Raw genomic sequence first — 16,535 nt, 5'->3', positions numbered from 1 at the left:
TACGGTAGTTGACCGTTACGCACGCTCATGATAGAGCCGCGGAGATGGTTATCTCTATTATATAATCTCTGGTTGTGGTTATCTCTCACTTGATAGAGCCGCGGAGGTGGTTATCTCTAACAGAGGATCTCTGGGTGTGGTCTCCAGTCTCAAGGTAAGATGACGAGTGAGTCTGTCAGGATAAAGTGAAAGTAGCTTACTGTGATCACACAGTAAAGCTTTCGTTTTGTCGGTTTGTTTTCCAAACTTTAATCATAAATATGAACAAACTTGTCGGGATTTTGAGGGTACGAGGAGAAATAAGGCAAAAAACAGAAGTAACAAGTGAACCAGAAACGAAGTGTGTGACTGTTTTCCGCTTCAGAAAAGGAAGTGCATGTCTAGAAAGTGTGCTAAAGTTATTTTTACTATTCCGAATTTTATTCTTTAGTTTTAATGGCACTTTACATTGAAATGTCATATATATGGTTACGTAGCTAGTAAAAGCGAATACGGTTCATTTCGATTACTGACTGAGGCCAATATTCTACTTTTAGTCATGTAGCAGACACTTTTATCCAAAGTTCTGTCTTTCTTTTTCTTTTCTTTTTTCCACAGAAGAAAAGTCATAGTAAAGATTTTTTCATTTTTGGGTGAACTAGTTAATAACTATTAATTATTAACATAGTGTCTGTATAAGCTAGACAATTTAAAATAAATTATAGGCTATATTATTGCAGATATGATTCTTATATATACAGTATATATCAAACATATACGGTCCCAGAGAGCACACGTACATCTCCAAAATGTCTGTTGGAAAGCATCTCAATCTTATAAACATCTGCTAAACATCTTAAAAAGATCATATTTACAAACATTCTAAATCATAAACATCTCAAAGACATCTGCTGAAGGTCTGATTGACGTATTACAGATGAGCAAAGGAAAAAAATACATCTTGCAGATGTAACATACATCAAATAGATGTCTGGGTGATGTACGTGTGCTATAACGGGCTGGTTTCCTCTCTATATTTTTTATAGTTAAAAGTATCCATGCAGACAGTGTTCTCTTAAACTCCTCCAGGTGCTGCAATGAAGACTGAAAGAGAAACTACGTAATTCTGTCTCAAAGTCTGTGGCTGGAACTAAACTCACAACTGCATTATGGCTGATCATCCTGACCGGCTGTGTGATTCTGTATCTAACCAGTCATCCATAGTCGCCCATAGTGGAGGCGTCGCCAACGTACCTCAAATAATTGGTTGCCATGTGACAGGATCAGTGAACTTCAACATTGCAACACATGTGCATGCTTCAGGTGAGGAGTTTTTGGTGTTGTCTTAATTTTATTCTCTAGAAAAACAAGAACGTAACGCTCCTAAAGATAATCTAGCATGCAAAACAGGAGTGGCTACCACCCAGATAGCACACGTACATCTCCAAGAGGTCTGTTTAAGAGCGTTTCATGTAGAAAGCATCGAATTTGAATTAACATCTGCTAAACATCTTAACAAGATCACATTTATGTATTTTTGACATCCGAGAGGCAACAGGAAATGTTTTATAAACGTCTTGCAGATGAACAAACAGCCTGTTGAATTTCTTTGAAGTCAATTACTGTAATTCTTCCTATCATTCACATTTGATATCCTGAGACGTGGCCAATTCAGTTCAAACTGGCTGCCTTTCAAAACCCATTAATGGACAGGAAGCTAACTCTGAATTTCTGAATTTCGTCCAGAGGTGGCCACGTGAAACGCTACAGTACTTCGAATCAGGGCTGGTGTTAGGATTAGAACTCTGGGGAGGCATTTTGACCATTAGGGTGGGCAGTAGGTTCCCACATTTCACCGCCCAACCAGGGTGGGAGGTGTCAAACGTTTCTGGGTGGCATAAGGGAAATCTGGGGATTGGGCAATGACCCTCCCTATTCTCCCCTTAGACCCGGCCATGCTTAGAATATCGATCAAACATTCTATCGTGGAGAAATGCCATCTCGCTCCACTTAGTATGAGTGAATGACTAGAATGACTGTAAACTTCACTTTATTCACTCAACTCACTGTGTGATTTGAACGTGTCATCCATAAAAACCTTCACAATCTAGTGTTTAGTCATCTAACCTGCTTGTGTTTGTGTCTTACCAGCAAACAACGAGCAAGCCCAATGTACAGATTCATCTAAGGATAAGGCTACTAATGCTGGTTAGTATTTTTGTTAAATTAGTCTGTTCTCCTGAGTTAGGTCATACCCAAATAACCCTTTATTTGTTTATGTTTTTCAGTACAAAGCAACATCCAGCAACTCAGTGAGAGACTGAAATTCAGTTTCAAGGGGAAGTTTGAGAGAATCTTTGAAGGACTTGCGAAAAGGGGAAACCAGACTCTCTTGAACAGGATTTACACAGAACTTTACATCATAGAAGGAGAGAGTGTAGGGGTGAATGAAGAACATGAGGTTTGGCAGATTGATACTGTGATGAAGACACAACTGTACAAAGACACTCCAATCTACTGCAATGACATCTTTAAACCCTTACCTGAACCAGGATGTGAGGGGAAGAGAAAAGACCAAATAAAGACTGTTCTTACTAAAGGCATAGCTGGAATTGGAAAAACAGTCTCTGTGCAGAAGTTTATTCTGGACTGGGCCGAGGGAAAAGCCAATCAGGATGTAGATTTCATGTTTGTGCTTCCATTTCGAGAGCTGAACTTGATTAAAGATGAGCAGTACAGTCTTCACAAACTTCTGCTGGACTTCCACCATGATTTAAAACAGATGGAAAGTGTGGAGATTTATGAGAAAGGTAAAGTTGTATTTATATTTGATGGTCTGGATGAAAGTCAGCTCAACATGTATTTTGACACAGAAAGAAGAGTCTCTGATGTGACTAAAAAAGCAAAGGTGGACGACCTGATCATCAATCTCATAAAAGGAAATCTTCTTCCATCTGCTCTGTTGTGGATCACCTCTCGACCAGCTGCTGAAGACAAGATTCCACCAGAGTTCCTGGATCGTGTGACAGAAATACGTGGATTCACTGACCCTCAGAAGGAGGAATATTTCAGGAAGAGAATCAGTGATGAGCATCAAGCCAGCAGAATCATCTCACACATTAGAAAAGCAAGAAGCCTCCACATCATGTGCCACATACCAGTCTTCTGTTGGATAACAGCAACAGTTTTGGAGAAAATGCTGAAAAACGGAAATGAACAAATCTCCTCATCTCTGACTGAAATGTACACCCGCTTCCTTCTTATCCAGATCAATGAAAACAAGAGAAAATACTTTGGAATCAGACAAATGGATGCACGGAAACTGTCCGACTCAGATGTAGAGATCGTTCTTAAACTCGGCCATCTTTCTTTTGAAAAGCTGAAGGAGGGTGTTCTTGTGTTTTCTGAGAAGGAGCTGAGAAAGTTTGGCATTGATGTGAACGAGACATCAGAGTGGCCAGGGATTTGCACACATATACTCAAAGAGGAAGATCCGATGTTTACAGTGAGCAAATACAGCTTTGTGCACTTCAGCTTTCAAGAGTATCTTGCAGCTCTCTACGTGTTCTGCTCATTTGTTGTGGAGAAAGACAATCTGCTGGAGCCCCTCCGAAAAAAGCTAGAAGCTAGAAGATTGGCTGTTTATTATGATTACAGTGATGATGAATACGATCACGAGTATGATGGCTTTGCAGATGATGACCCAAACAGAGCTTCTGTGAAAGAGGAAACCTTGCATGACTTCCAGAGATGCGCCATCGATTTAGCTTTGGAGAGCCCACGTGGACATCTGGATCTTTTTCTGCGGTTCCTTCTTGGTCTCTCCTCTGACCACTGTCAGATGTTGCTGAGGTGCTTTCAACTGACAGAGAACAGTGTTCTGGACGATATTCAAAAGACAATACTCTACATCAAGACCAAGCTCAGAGACGACAACAACCGGAGAGCTCCATCTGCAGAACGTTGCATAAACCTACTTTTCTGTCTGTTGGAGCTAGGCGATCAGTCCATGATAGAGGAGATTCAAAGATTTAACAACTCTGAGCAACAAATGAGACAGAAGCTGACAGTTGGGCAATGCTCCACTCTGGCCTACATAATACAGATGTCAGAGGAGGTTCTGGATGAGCTGGACCTTAGCAAATACAACACATCGGAGGAAGGTCGATTGAGGCTAGTACCAGCTGTGATCAACTGCAGAAATGCCAAGTAAGTACTGTTCACTGTGAGTAGTATATACTTTTGGGTTATTTTCTCAGTTTCTCTTGATAACCGACATATACTACCTGGACAAAAGTATGTGGACATTCAAAAACCATACACGTGTGCTTGTTGTGCATTTAAAGGAATATTCCATGTTCAATACAAGTTAAGCCAAAGTCCCTTTCAAAGCAACTCAGTCCACTCAGCGGTCATCTTTTGAACGCTACCAGGCAGCTATTTTCTGTGTATACAACAACAGCTCCTATCTACTTGAATGGGGAAAGACTGAAATCTGTAAAGCGGTTGATCAAGATTACGACCAAAGAATATTTCAGCAGAATCAGCAGTAAAATCTGACAACAATGGTATTATAAAGTGTGCTTCTTTAGCTCAGATCATGCTTAAAAAACACTATTTTTCAGGCATGCACATTCTCGAGTTAACTGAGAGGCAATTTCTGTATTTGAAAGGTGATTTGCGCTTTTACCTGTAAGACAATCCGCCATTCCAATTTCTCCCATTCATTTTAAAACAAGTGCTCTGTCCCAGGCTAAAAAGTCTTTGGTTATGCTCAATCGACAGCATATGGCAATGAAGTTGTTAAATTGGATATACGTAACTTTACACAGAAAAGGTGAGCAAGCGATTTTATCACACTAAAATTATGTTAAAACTCATATTGTTTACATCTTGTGGCTATACTTTTGAAACGGATTGGTCTTCCACTTCCATTGTAGAGATGCACATTATCATAAATGCCATGGTTGCTCATGCTGTGGATGGCACTCCTAAGACCAGTTTGAAATCATAAGAAACATTTTGGTGTTTAAACCATTTATATCTAGAATATCAGTTTTATTTTATCTATCTTTACCTGATATATGTACAGTATGCAGCCTCTCTCATGTGCACAGGCACTCTCTCTCTGCATACACACTTGCGTGTGTGTGTGAGCGAGAGATTGCTTTCTCAAGACTTGTTAGTCATCCATGATTTTTTTTAATGGATACTCCAAATGTTTTCCGTCATTTTGACAGATAAAAACTGCAAGGAATGAAAGAAAACCATTTGAAAGTAGCATGAGTTTCATTCATCTTCACATCATATTTGATGCTTCTCTCTCTCTGAACGATTGTGTTTGAGGGAGAGCAAGAGAGCACTTTTTTTAGACTCGTGTTGGACGGTCATCGGTGTCCTAAACACCGTATTTGTGTTACATGTAAAAAAGACACTTGAAAATGGTATATTAGTGTCTGTCACTTTTACTTAGCCCAACTACAACACAGGATAAAGCAATCAAAAGCATGTCAAACTCTATCAGGCTCAACTAAACAAACCCAGAACAATCAATTAATACTAAGGCTGGATTGCCCTCTCTGTGAATGTCCAGAACAATATGCATAAAATAACACTGTTAAAGCATGAATAACGTATTGTACGTGTTAGCTGGGTTACTTTTAAAGGTAAGCTACACCCTGGTAAAATGGTCCTAAATTGTCATTTTTTTTTAATGACTGAAAACACTAATATTGGCTAGATCAAGTTATCAAGTACAAATAGTATTGCATATGTATACAAACACTAAACTACTTGTATCTGTACTCGGTATGGCCGGTACCTAAAACTAGGTACTTGGTACTTGTATTGGTCTTTAAAAATTGCTGTCAGTACATGTCTAATTTTGAGTGCCTTTTTATTTGCTCTTATCAGTGAGGTCAGACAGTGATGTTGGGTTATGATGGGCTTCTGATTCATCTAAAAGGTGTTCAGCCAGAGATATTCTATACAGAGATATCAACCTCCGCGCTTTTACTATTGTAGTGAGCGTAACGGTTAACTTGGATCATGCGTGTCTTCTCTGGCCCAATCATATAATGGCTGAAGTCAATGGACCACGTTCAGAGTTTTATGACAGTTTTTTTTTTACAGTTTTCGTTGCACTTTTTTGTGTGGTAGATTTTGAGGTATATCTACAGTGCATCCGGAAGGTATTCAGAGTGATTCACTTTTTCCACATTTTGTTATGTTACAGCCTTATTCCAAAATGGATTAAATTCATTATTTTCCTCAAAATTCTACAAACAATATCCCATAATGACAATGTGAAAGAAGTTTGTTTGAAATCTTTGCAAATTTATTAAAAAATATATATATATATATATATAAATATATATAAAAATCACATGTACATAAGTATTCACAGCCTTTGCTCAATACTTTGTTGAAGCACCTTTGGCACCAATTAAAGCCTCAAGTCTTTTTGAGTATGATGCTACAAGCTTGGCACACCTAGTTTTGGGCAGTTTCTCCAATTCTTCTTTGCAGGACCTCTCAAGCTCCATCAGGTTGGATGGTGAGCGTCGGTGCACAGCCATTTTCAGATCTCTCCAGAGATGTTCAATCGGGTTCAAGTCTGGGCTCTGGCTGGGCCACTCAAGGACATTCACAGAGTTGTCCCGTACCACTTCTTTGTTATCTTGGCTGTGTGCTTAGGGTCATTGTCTTGTTGGAAGATGAACCTTCGCCCCAGTCTGAGGTCCAGAGCGCTCTGGAGCAGGTTTTCATCAAGGATGTCTCTGTACATTGCTGCATTCATCTTTCCCTTGATCCAGACTAGTCTCCCGTTTCTGCCGCTGAAAAACATCCCCACAGCATGATGCTGCCACCACCATGCTTCACTGTAGGGATGGTATTGGCCAGGTGATGAGCGGTGCCTGGTTCCCTCCAGACATGATGCTTGCCATTCAGGCCAAAGAGTTCAATCTTTGTTTCTCATGGTCTGAGAGTCCTTCAGGTGCCTTTTGGCAAACTCCAGGCAGGCTGTCATGTGCCTTTTACTGAGGAGTGGCTTCCGTCTGGCCACTCTACCATACAGGCCAGATTGGTGGAGTGCTGCAGAGATGGTTGTTCTTCTGGAAGGTTCTCCTCTCTCCACAGAGAAATGCTGGAGCTCTGTCAGAGTGACCATCGGGTTCTTGGTCACCTCCCTGACTAAGGCCCTTCTCCCCCGATCACTCAGTTTGGCCAAGCGGCCAGCTCTAGGAAGAGTCCTGGTGGTTCCAAACTTCTTCCATTTACGGATGATGGAGGCCACTGTGCTCATTGGGACCTTCAATGCTGCAGAAATTTTTCTGTACCCTTCCCCAGATCTGTGCCTCGATACAGTCCTGTCTCGGAGGTCTACAGACAATTCCTTGGACTTCATGGCTTGGTTTGTGCTCTGACATGCACTGTTAACTGTGGGACCTTATATAGACAGGTGTGTGCCTTTCCAAATCAAGTCCAATCAACTGAATTTACCACAGGTGGACTCCAATCAAGTTGTAGAAACATCTCAAGGATAATCAGTGGAAAGAGGATGCACCTGAGCTCAATTTTGAGTGTCATGACAAAGGCTGTGAATACTTATGTACATGTGATTTTTATTTTTTTTTATTTTTTTTTTTTTCCTCATTTGCAAAGATTTCAAACAAACTTCTTTCACTTTGTCATTATGGGGTATTGTTTGTAGAATTTTGAGGAAAATAATGAATTTAATCCATTTTGGAATAAAGCTGTAACATAACAAAATGTAGAAAAAGTGAAGCACTGTGAATACTTTCTGGATGCACTGTACAGTGCATTCAGAAAGTATTCAGACCCCTTAATTTTTTTCACATTTGTTACGTTGCAGCCTTATGCTAAAATGCTTTATTTATTTATTTATTTATTTATTTTTATCATATCAATCTACACTCCACACGCCAAAATGACAAAGCAGATTTTTTTATAACAATGCAAATTTATTAAAAAGAAAAAACTGAAATATAACATTGACATAAGTATTCAGACCCGTAACTCAGTACTTAGTTGAAGCACCTTTGGCAGCGATTACAGCTACAAGCTTTTTACACCTGGATTTGGGGATTTTCTGCCATTCTTCTCTGCAGATCCTCTCAAGCTCTGTCAGGTTGGATGGGGACCATCGGTGGACAGCCATTTTCAGGTCTCTCCAGAGATGTTCGTTTGGGTTCAAGTTCGGGCTCTGGCTGGGCCACTCAAGGACATTCACAGAGTTGTCCCTAAACCACTCTTGCATTGTCTTGGCTGTGTGCTTAGGGTTATTGTCCTGTTGGAAGTTGAACCTTCGGCCCAGTCTGAGGTCCTGAGCGCTCTGGACCAGGTTTCCATTAAGGAAATCTCTGTATTTTGCTGAGTTCAGCTTTCCTTCAACCATGAGCAGTCCCCCAGTCCCTGCCACTGAAAAACACCCCCACAGCATTATGCTACCACCACCATGCTTCAATGTTGGGATGGTATCGCACTGGTGATGAGTGGTGCCTGGTTTCTTACAGACATGATGATTGTAATTGAGGCCAAACAGTTCAATCTTTGTTTCATCAGAACAGAGAATCTTATTTCTCACAGTCTGAGAGTCCTTTAGGTGCTTTTTTTATGTGTCTTGCACTGAGGAGAGGCTTCCGTCTGGCCACTCAGCCCAGATCAGTGGAGAGTTGCAGTGATGGTTGTCCTTCTGCAAGTTTCTCCCATCTCCACACATGATCTCTGGAGCTCAACCAGAGTGACCATCGGGTTCTTGGTCACCTCTCTTACCAAGGCCCTTCTCCCCAGATTGCTCAGTTTGGCTGGGTGGCCAGCTCTAGAAAGAGTCCTGGTTGTTCCAAACTTCTTCCATTTAAGAATTATGGAGGCCACTGTGCTCTTGGGAACCTTCAATGCAGCCGAAATGTTTTTGTAGCCTTCCCCAGATCTGTGCCTCAACACAATCCTGTCTTTGAGCTCTGAGGTCTTTTGAAAAAAACTCATGGTTTTTTCTCTGATATGCATTTTCAACTGTGAGACCTTATATAGACAGGCATGTGCCTTTCCAAATCATGTCCAATTCATTGAATTTGCCACAGGTGTACTCCAATCAAAGTGTAGAAACATCTCAAAGATGATCCAGAGAAATAGGATGCACCTGAGATAAATTTCAAGTGTCATAGCAAAAGGTCTGAATTCTTATGTCAATGTGATATTTTATTTTTTTATTTTTAATTCATTTGCAAAGTTATCAAAAATCAGTTTTTTACTTTGTCATTGTGGGGTATGGAGTGTAGATTGATGTGAAAATATATAAAGCATTTTTAGCATAAGGCTGTAACATAAAATGTGAAAAAAATGAAGGGGTCTAAATACTTTCTGAATGCACTGCATGTTAGTTAACGTATTTTGGGAATGTAAGTCAGTGATTTCAGTGAACGGGAAAAAGAGTGCACTTTTTCTGCTGCGATTTCGGCATGAGAGTCTTAATCTATTTAAAAATACATATATCAGCATCATTGGGCACACACAGCAGTCATAATAGTCAATACAATAATATAATTACATATATTAATCATTACAATTTATTTAAGTCTAATTTAATTGTTGAATCCTAAAAGCCAAAGGAAAAAAACAGACATATATCAATTTATTTTCGTTTTAATTAGATAATATACAGTATTGTACTAAATGTATCATATTTTAAAACTAAACACATTAATTAATTGATGCAAGTCCTGCTAGCTGGATACAGGAAGAATCTCTGTAGGCTGATGTTAATGCCATAAAGGAGTCCTACCTATCGCTTCATTTTCTACTCCGACATCTCTTATAAAACAGCAATTTTATCGTAGTAATCTCCACACATAGTTAATCTCAAAAGGATTGTTTAGTGTAAAACATGTTGAAGATTAGTGGATAGGCGGTCAATTCAATAAGTGGTGAGCTGTTTCCTCACAAAAGCAGTTTATTCAGCATGCTGAAGAATCTCCTCCATAGACATCCATTAAAAAAACAGCCTCTTTTCTCCTCACCAGTGTACTGCCACTTTATGCGTTTTGATGCTAACCTTGTAAACTCCCCTTTAGAATGGCTCTGGTTCAGCTCTGTGCTTTGTGCAGGATACTCAAGTTCTTCCTCACCAGACTCACAACATCAGGTCTTCACAAACCATTGACAAAAAGTTTCTCTAGAGTGTCATGGTTTTTATAAAGCATTAATATTTGTCTACACTGGAATTAAAGGGCCTGGTAAAAGAGGTGTTAGTCAACTAAAAGTAGCAAAGCTACAAACTAAACTAAATTTTTCAGCAGCGTGACAGTAGTTCGGCTATTTTCACAATAGTGTCGTTTTTCCCGTAACAAGATACATTTTCTAACAAATAGAGCTGTAGAGTCACCAAACACTACATTTGTCACATAATATTGTGAATGCAGCAGTTGAGTCGAGGGAGTAATCAAACACACTCACATAAACTGTTATCTCTCTAAAAAATATTTTCATGTTTAAATAGCTTCAATGCTAATTACTTTTTTAAAAAGAGAAGCTTCACTGTTATAGTTTAACTACCTTAAGTTATGAGTAGCTGGTAGCTTTGGGACCTACAGTGTTATCATAGCTTAAACAACACTCCCTGGTAATAAGAAGGGAGTGTCCACGTACTTTTGGCCATGTACTTTATAAAAGAGTTACTTTTACATTTGTAGTCACAGTTGTTGTTTGATGAAGATTGTAGTTGATGGGATCATTTAAGTCACATGTTCACTCACGCACACACAAAAATTGTTTTTTCTTATGTAGAAAATCCAGAAAGTTATGCTATCGCTTCTTAAATTTACAGATTATCAGCGTGCATTCTTAACAAGAATTGCTATGAGACAATAGCCTCTGCGCTTCTAACATCTAACTCAGTCTTGCAAGAACTGGATGTCAGCTGGCAGTGTCTGAGTGACCTATCACCTCTCCTTCCTGGACTGGAGAGTTCCTTTTGCAGACTGCAGACTTTGAACTTCAGTCACACTAAACTGGAGAAAACAGGGGCTTTTCTTCTGCGTGCTGCTCTGTTGGGCCCTCACATTCAACCTCATACCTTGAGGTAGCACTTCAAATGTAGCAACTAAAAATGAAAATTATGTCATAATTTACTCACCCTCATGTTGCTCCAAACCTGTATGACTTTCTTCCATGGAACACAATAGGAGATGTGAGGCAGAATGTTCATGCTGCTGTTTTCCATACGTCCAGTGATCAGGGGCTGTCAAACTAAAAAAAAAAAAAAAAAAGCCATAAATCAATTTCATAAAAGTAGTCTTCTGAAGCCATAGAAAAGCTTTATGTCATAAACAGATCGAAAAGTCATGAATTTGAGTAAATGATGACAGAGATTTCATTTTGGGATAAACTTTCCCCTTAATTTCTTAACCAAAAATATAAATTCTGTAGAAGTAAAAATAAAGATGATTTCTTCTGTAACTTTTTCTTATCAGAGTCTTTGCGTGCAGTCTCAAAGATGATTGTGCTGATGTTCTGGCTTTGGCCCTTGAGCTGTCTGAATCGAGACTGATGGAGCTTAATCTCGGCTACAATAACTTCACTCCAGTTGCAGTTGAACGAGTCTGTCAGGGGATCTTGTGTCCTAATTGTGAGCTGATGAAATTCAGGTGAAGTTGTTTCATTCGAGCTTAAGTTACAGATGCATTTAACAATAATTTTTACAACAGTTCTAAAAACCTTGAAGGAGTATTAATAATAGCTATGCTTTTGTCCTGATTCAGCCTATCTGGCTGCCAGGTTAGTATGGATTCTTGCATCATGTTGGCTTCAGCTCTAAGAGACTCGTTTCTGACCAAGCTGGATCTGACGAAAAGCTCGTTAGGAGATCAAGGAGTGAAGCTGCTCTCAGCTGGACTGATGAGTCCTCACTGTCAGTTGAACATACTGAGGTAGTTGAGAGTAAAATGAGGATCATGGCAAAGAATAATTTTGTCTCTTTCTCCATTTGCTCACTTCTCATCCTTCCATCATTTTCAGGCTCCGAGAATGTGCACTCTCAGGAACCTCATGTCTTTACCTGGCAGTGGCATTGAGCTCTTTCTCTGTCCTGAGAGAGCTGGACCTGAGTAACAATGACCTGCAGGATTCAGGAGTGAAGCTGCTCTCTGCTGGTTTGCAAAACTCTATTATTAAATGTCTGAGGTAAGAAAACACAACATTGATTTTGGTAATTAGTAAAAGCTACAGTACTTGTTTTGTTTAATTTTCCTATTATGATATCACAGTCCCACTGTCTGGTTTGTAGGCTATCTGGCTGTAGGGTGACAGAGGATGGCTGTTGTTATGTGGCTTCAGCTCTGATTTCAAACCCTTCACACCTGATAGAGCTGGATTTAAGCTACAATCACCCAGGAGAATTAGGAGTCAAACTGCTCTCTGACAGACTCAACGATCCAAACTGCAGTCTGGAGATTCTAAAGTAAAGTTCTAAAATGCTATTCACCCCAATATTTCCATTATTGCAAAAACTTCAGTCCTCGTGTTTGGCCTCCTTTTATGATTTCAAACATAAATTGTTCATGAAGCTTCATAAACACTTGTATATGCATTTTCAAACTCACAAGTGTCAATTGTTTTGATTGTTTTCAAACTACAAACAAAAATATAGCTGCAAGCAGCAATGATCAAGGCCAAGCCCAACTGGCATTCACTAAGCACAGTGCAAAGAGCTCCAGTACAACAGGGGTACAATGGTAAGACTAGTTGAGGCAGCATTCGAACATCCAAACTTTTTAACCTTAATCTAAAGGTTTATCCACTGCACCACACAATTGACAAGGCTAAATGAGACCAAAGAGAAACACCAAGTTGAGAGTACAAAGCAATTGCTTAGAAAGTGTTGTTGTTACAGCTAAGCGAAGTATGGCATATGTTCTAGTAAGCACAACAGGAAGACTTAAAGGTGAACAGAGATAACATTTATAACTGTTTTTTTTTGCGTAATTCAAACAACAAATCTTTTGAACCATAGTCCATTGCTTTGACACAGAGCAGAAAAATCTGCAAACTGTGTTGCACAATGATAATCACTCGTAATACAAGAAGTCTGTTTTAACAGCTCAAAATGAAGCCTGCAAATCTTTTTTATGAAAGCCAAAAGATGCACTCCAGATTAATTTGGTCATAGTTTTTTTTGCAAGATGTATTTATATTTATTTAATATTTATTTTCTGCAATAAGTTTTTACATAAGAAGTGTTTATTTTTGTTATGCATTATTACTTATGCATTAGTTTCATTGCTTTGGAAAGATCTTGAGTTTCTTGAGGAATGTTTATAATAATAATAATAATAATAATGTTGGTCAACAACATGTCAGACTGAAATGTGGCATAATGTGAAATTTAGCATAATGGTAAGAATTACTTAAAACTACGTTTTTTTTTTTTTTACTTGGACTATTGTCAAGTTCCAAATAAAGATAAAATTATATAAGAGGAAGTATTTGGAAGTATTTAATTCACTGAATGGATTAACCAAAAATAGGAAGAAAAATACGGTTATTTAATATATTAACCCATTTTTATTGATTTTCCTATTTATTTATTTTTGACTACATCATGATATAAAATTATTCGTGTAGTGATATAAGATTTTGGTCATATCGTCCACCACCTATTCTGAGGTCATATGCCAAATTTTATCGATTTCCGATGTAAGAGATGCTACAACTTAAGAAAATATGCTTGCACCCTGATAATTGCAAAATATTTCAGTCTATTTTTAAGATTTAATGAATACAACTTTTATATATTTATTTTATTACTTAAATTTTGTTAGAGTACCCAATTCAGTTTGATGGAATTTTTTTAAACATTTGAAATGCATAAATCTTAAAAATAGACTGAAATATTTTATGGGTGTACAATATTTGAAGTATTTCTGCTTTTTGTGAAACCACCATCTGTGTGCTACGACCAAGAAAATCTACCTCATAATAGTTGTGGAAATGAATAGATGTGGTATTGGTTAAATAGTGTGGCATTTCTTATTATTTTAAGAGACCGTTTGGAATCATTTCTTGTGATCTGTCTCATCTCATTTTGTAAATCTCCCTTTTCTTCAGACTGGATCATGGTGGACCTTCTCGAATAAGACGAGGTTTTTGGAAATGTGAGGAATTATCTGCTCATTATCACATTTAACGCATTGCTTGCCTGTATTGTGCATGATTTTGTGTGTGTCTGTGTGTGTTTTCTCTTGCAGACTACCAAGAGCTCAACATGTGGACCACACACCCTGATCTGGCTCTGTCCCCAGACAGAAAAGGAGTGATTGGATTACCAAAGATCTACTTCCCATTCTTTGGTGAAGATGAGGAACCAGCCTCCTGGGTTGAAGCATCCTGCCAGGAAGAGTTATCAGAAGGTCGTTTTTACTGGCAGGTTGACTGGAATGGTTTGGTAACTATTGGAGTGAAATTCAAACAACGAAAAAGTTTTGCCAGAAAGATTCTTAAACTTTTTTGCACCAAAGACATATACTGTGCAACTCAAGAGGACAAGTTCCGTACACAATCCATCTCAGTCAGTAAAATGCCCAAGACCAAGACAATAGGAGTGCTTCTGGACTGTGGAGAAGGAACTCTCTCCTTCTACAGCATCTTCTCTCATGGCTCAAGTCATCTTCACACACTTCACACTACATTCTCTGAGCCGGTGTCTCCCTTTTTCATGTTCAATGTGGCATATGAGGAAACTCACCCTCCGTCTGTGATCATACACACACTAGTGCCAAGTTCTGTTGTACAGACACAGATAATGATGATACCAAATGCTATGGATGTACTTGGCTACCCTTACACAGTATAAGTTCAGTTATTTAACTGTAGTACAAGTGTGGTAAATTAGACCCAGTAGAACAGCAGTGCTGAAAATTGAAGAGCTGCTGAATCCAAATCACCACACTTGAAAATCGTATGATTAATTCTGAGAGAAACATGCCGTAGAGGAAAATTTCTTAATTCTTTGCATTCAGTCGATTACATTTGAGCAAGATCAAATGCATTTTTTCTTGCTGAAAAACAAAGATTATGTAGAGCAATGTAATCTCAAATTCATTTTGTTGACATTACATATAACTTCGCAACGTTCTTAAAATTACCTGGTGTTTTGTTTTTTACATGTAACATCACATTTGAATGCAGCTTTAACTCTCCAGTCTCATTTCCAATGGTCATTAACCCTCGGTACTGAAATGCATCTGTTATGGTTGCAGTTATGCTCTGTATATTTTTGGCTATTTTATATTAAAGATCTCACATACAACTTTAAACAATTTTTTTTTTTTTTTTTTTTTTACAGCAAACCTTTCTCCCATGCTGTTATTTAATCCTAGACAAATCAGCTTACATGTAACAAGAGTCATGCACTACTCGCATGAATTAGACCTACAAACCAGTCTCCAAAAAAAACGACTGACTGTCTGTTGATTCATATATTAAACAAAGAAAAGCAAAACATATATAAACAGAAACAATATTTTACCCCCACTATCCCCCCTCCCCAACCCCACTCCGACCCTCAACAACACCCCAGTGGTCACACATGATTATAGACACACACACACACAAAATTTATATCTATATATATACAGTTGTGCTCAAAATTGTGCATACCCTGGCAGAAATTGTGAAATTTTGGCATTGATTTTGAAAATATGACTGATCATACAAAAATTTTTATTTTTATTATTTTATTTAAGGATAGTGACCATTTGAAGCCATTTATTATCACATAGTTGTTTGGCTCCTTTTTAAATCATAATGATAACAGAAATCACCCAAATGGCCCTGATCAAAAGTTTACATACCCTTGAATGTTTGGCCTTGTTATAGACACACAAGGTGACACACACAGGTTTAAATGGCAATTAAAGGTTAATTTCCCACACCTGTGGCTTTTTAAATTGCAATTAGTGTCTGTGTATAAATAATGAGTTTGTTAGCTCTCACGTGGATGCAATGAGCAGGCTGGGTACTGAGCCATGGGGAGCAGAAAACAACTGTCAAAAGACCTGCGTAACAAGGTAATGGAACTTTATAAAGATGGAAAAGGATATAAAAATATATTCAAAGCCTTGAAAATGCCAGTCAGTACTGTTCAATCACTTATTAAGAAGTGGAAAATTCAGGGATCTCTTGATACCAAGCCAAGGTCAGGTAGACCAAGAAAGATTTCAGACACAACTGCCAGAAGAATTGTTCAGGATACAAAGAAAAACCCACAGGTAACCTCAGGAGAAATACAGGCTGCTCTGGAAAAAGACGGTGTGGTTGTTTCAAGGAGCACAATACGACGATACTTGAACAAAAATGAGCTGCATGGTCAAGTTGCCAGAAAGAAGCCAATGCCACTAAAAAGCCCGGTTACAATATGCCCAACAACACCTTGACATGCTTCCCAGCTTCTGGCACACTGTAATTTGGAGTGACAAGACCAAAATAGAGCTTTATGGTCACAACCATGAGCGCTATGTGGCTCACTGATGTTTTGGGGG

The 16,535-nt window shown here is 38.6% G+C and overlaps 1 protein-coding gene across 3 annotated transcripts; it reads left to right on the top strand.

Annotated features, from left to right (window-relative positions):
• On the top strand, positions 1 to 15,304 carry LOC127444390 (NACHT, LRR and PYD domains-containing protein 3-like). Of its 3 annotated transcripts, none has more exons than XM_051703726.1 (11): positions 1 to 154; positions 1,069 to 1,302; positions 2,131 to 2,187; positions 2,268 to 4,188; positions 10,826 to 11,080; positions 11,472 to 11,645; positions 11,760 to 11,927; positions 12,016 to 12,180; positions 12,284 to 12,457; positions 14,104 to 14,150; positions 14,244 to 15,304. In XM_051703726.1, the coding sequence occupies exons 2-11, from the start codon at positions 1,149 to 1,151 to the stop codon at positions 14,846 to 14,848; spliced, it is 3,720 nt and encodes a 1,239-aa protein (XP_051559686.1). In that variant the 5' UTR covers positions 1 to 154; positions 1,069 to 1,148; the 3' UTR covers positions 14,849 to 15,304. The 3 variants fall into 3 exon arrangements, with proteins under 3 accessions (XP_051559686.1, XP_051559688.1, XP_051559687.1); XM_051703728.1 differs by lacking the exon at positions 1 to 154 and adding an exon at positions 161 to 340; XM_051703727.1 differs by lacking the exon at positions 1 to 154 and adding an exon at positions 161 to 387.
• The last annotated feature ends 1,231 nt before the right edge of the window (positions 15,305 to 16,535 follow it).

The sequence above is a fragment of the Myxocyprinus asiaticus genome, chromosome 7, assembly GCF_019703515.2.
Source record: "Myxocyprinus asiaticus isolate MX2 ecotype Aquarium Trade chromosome 7, UBuf_Myxa_2, whole genome shotgun sequence".
NCBI classification, from domain to species: domain Eukaryota; kingdom Metazoa; phylum Chordata; class Actinopteri; order Cypriniformes; family Catostomidae; genus Myxocyprinus; species Myxocyprinus asiaticus.
Note: the sequence above shows the minus strand (reverse complement) of the source record. Positions and strands in the feature narration are given on the sequence as shown.

Coding starts and splice junctions, on each gene's coding strand:
- LOC127444390 (XM_051703726.1), top strand. CDS start 1,149: ATGGCTGATCATCCTGACCGGCTGTGTGATTCTGTATCTAACCAGTCA. Junction 1,303..2,130: donor AACACATGTGCATGCTTCAG/GTGAGGAGTTTT, acceptor GTGTCTTACCAG/CAAACAACGAGCAAGCCCAA. Junction 11,646..11,759: donor TGTGAGCTGATGAAATTCAG/GTGAAGTTGTTT, acceptor GTCCTGATTCAG/CCTATCTGGCTGCCAGGTTA.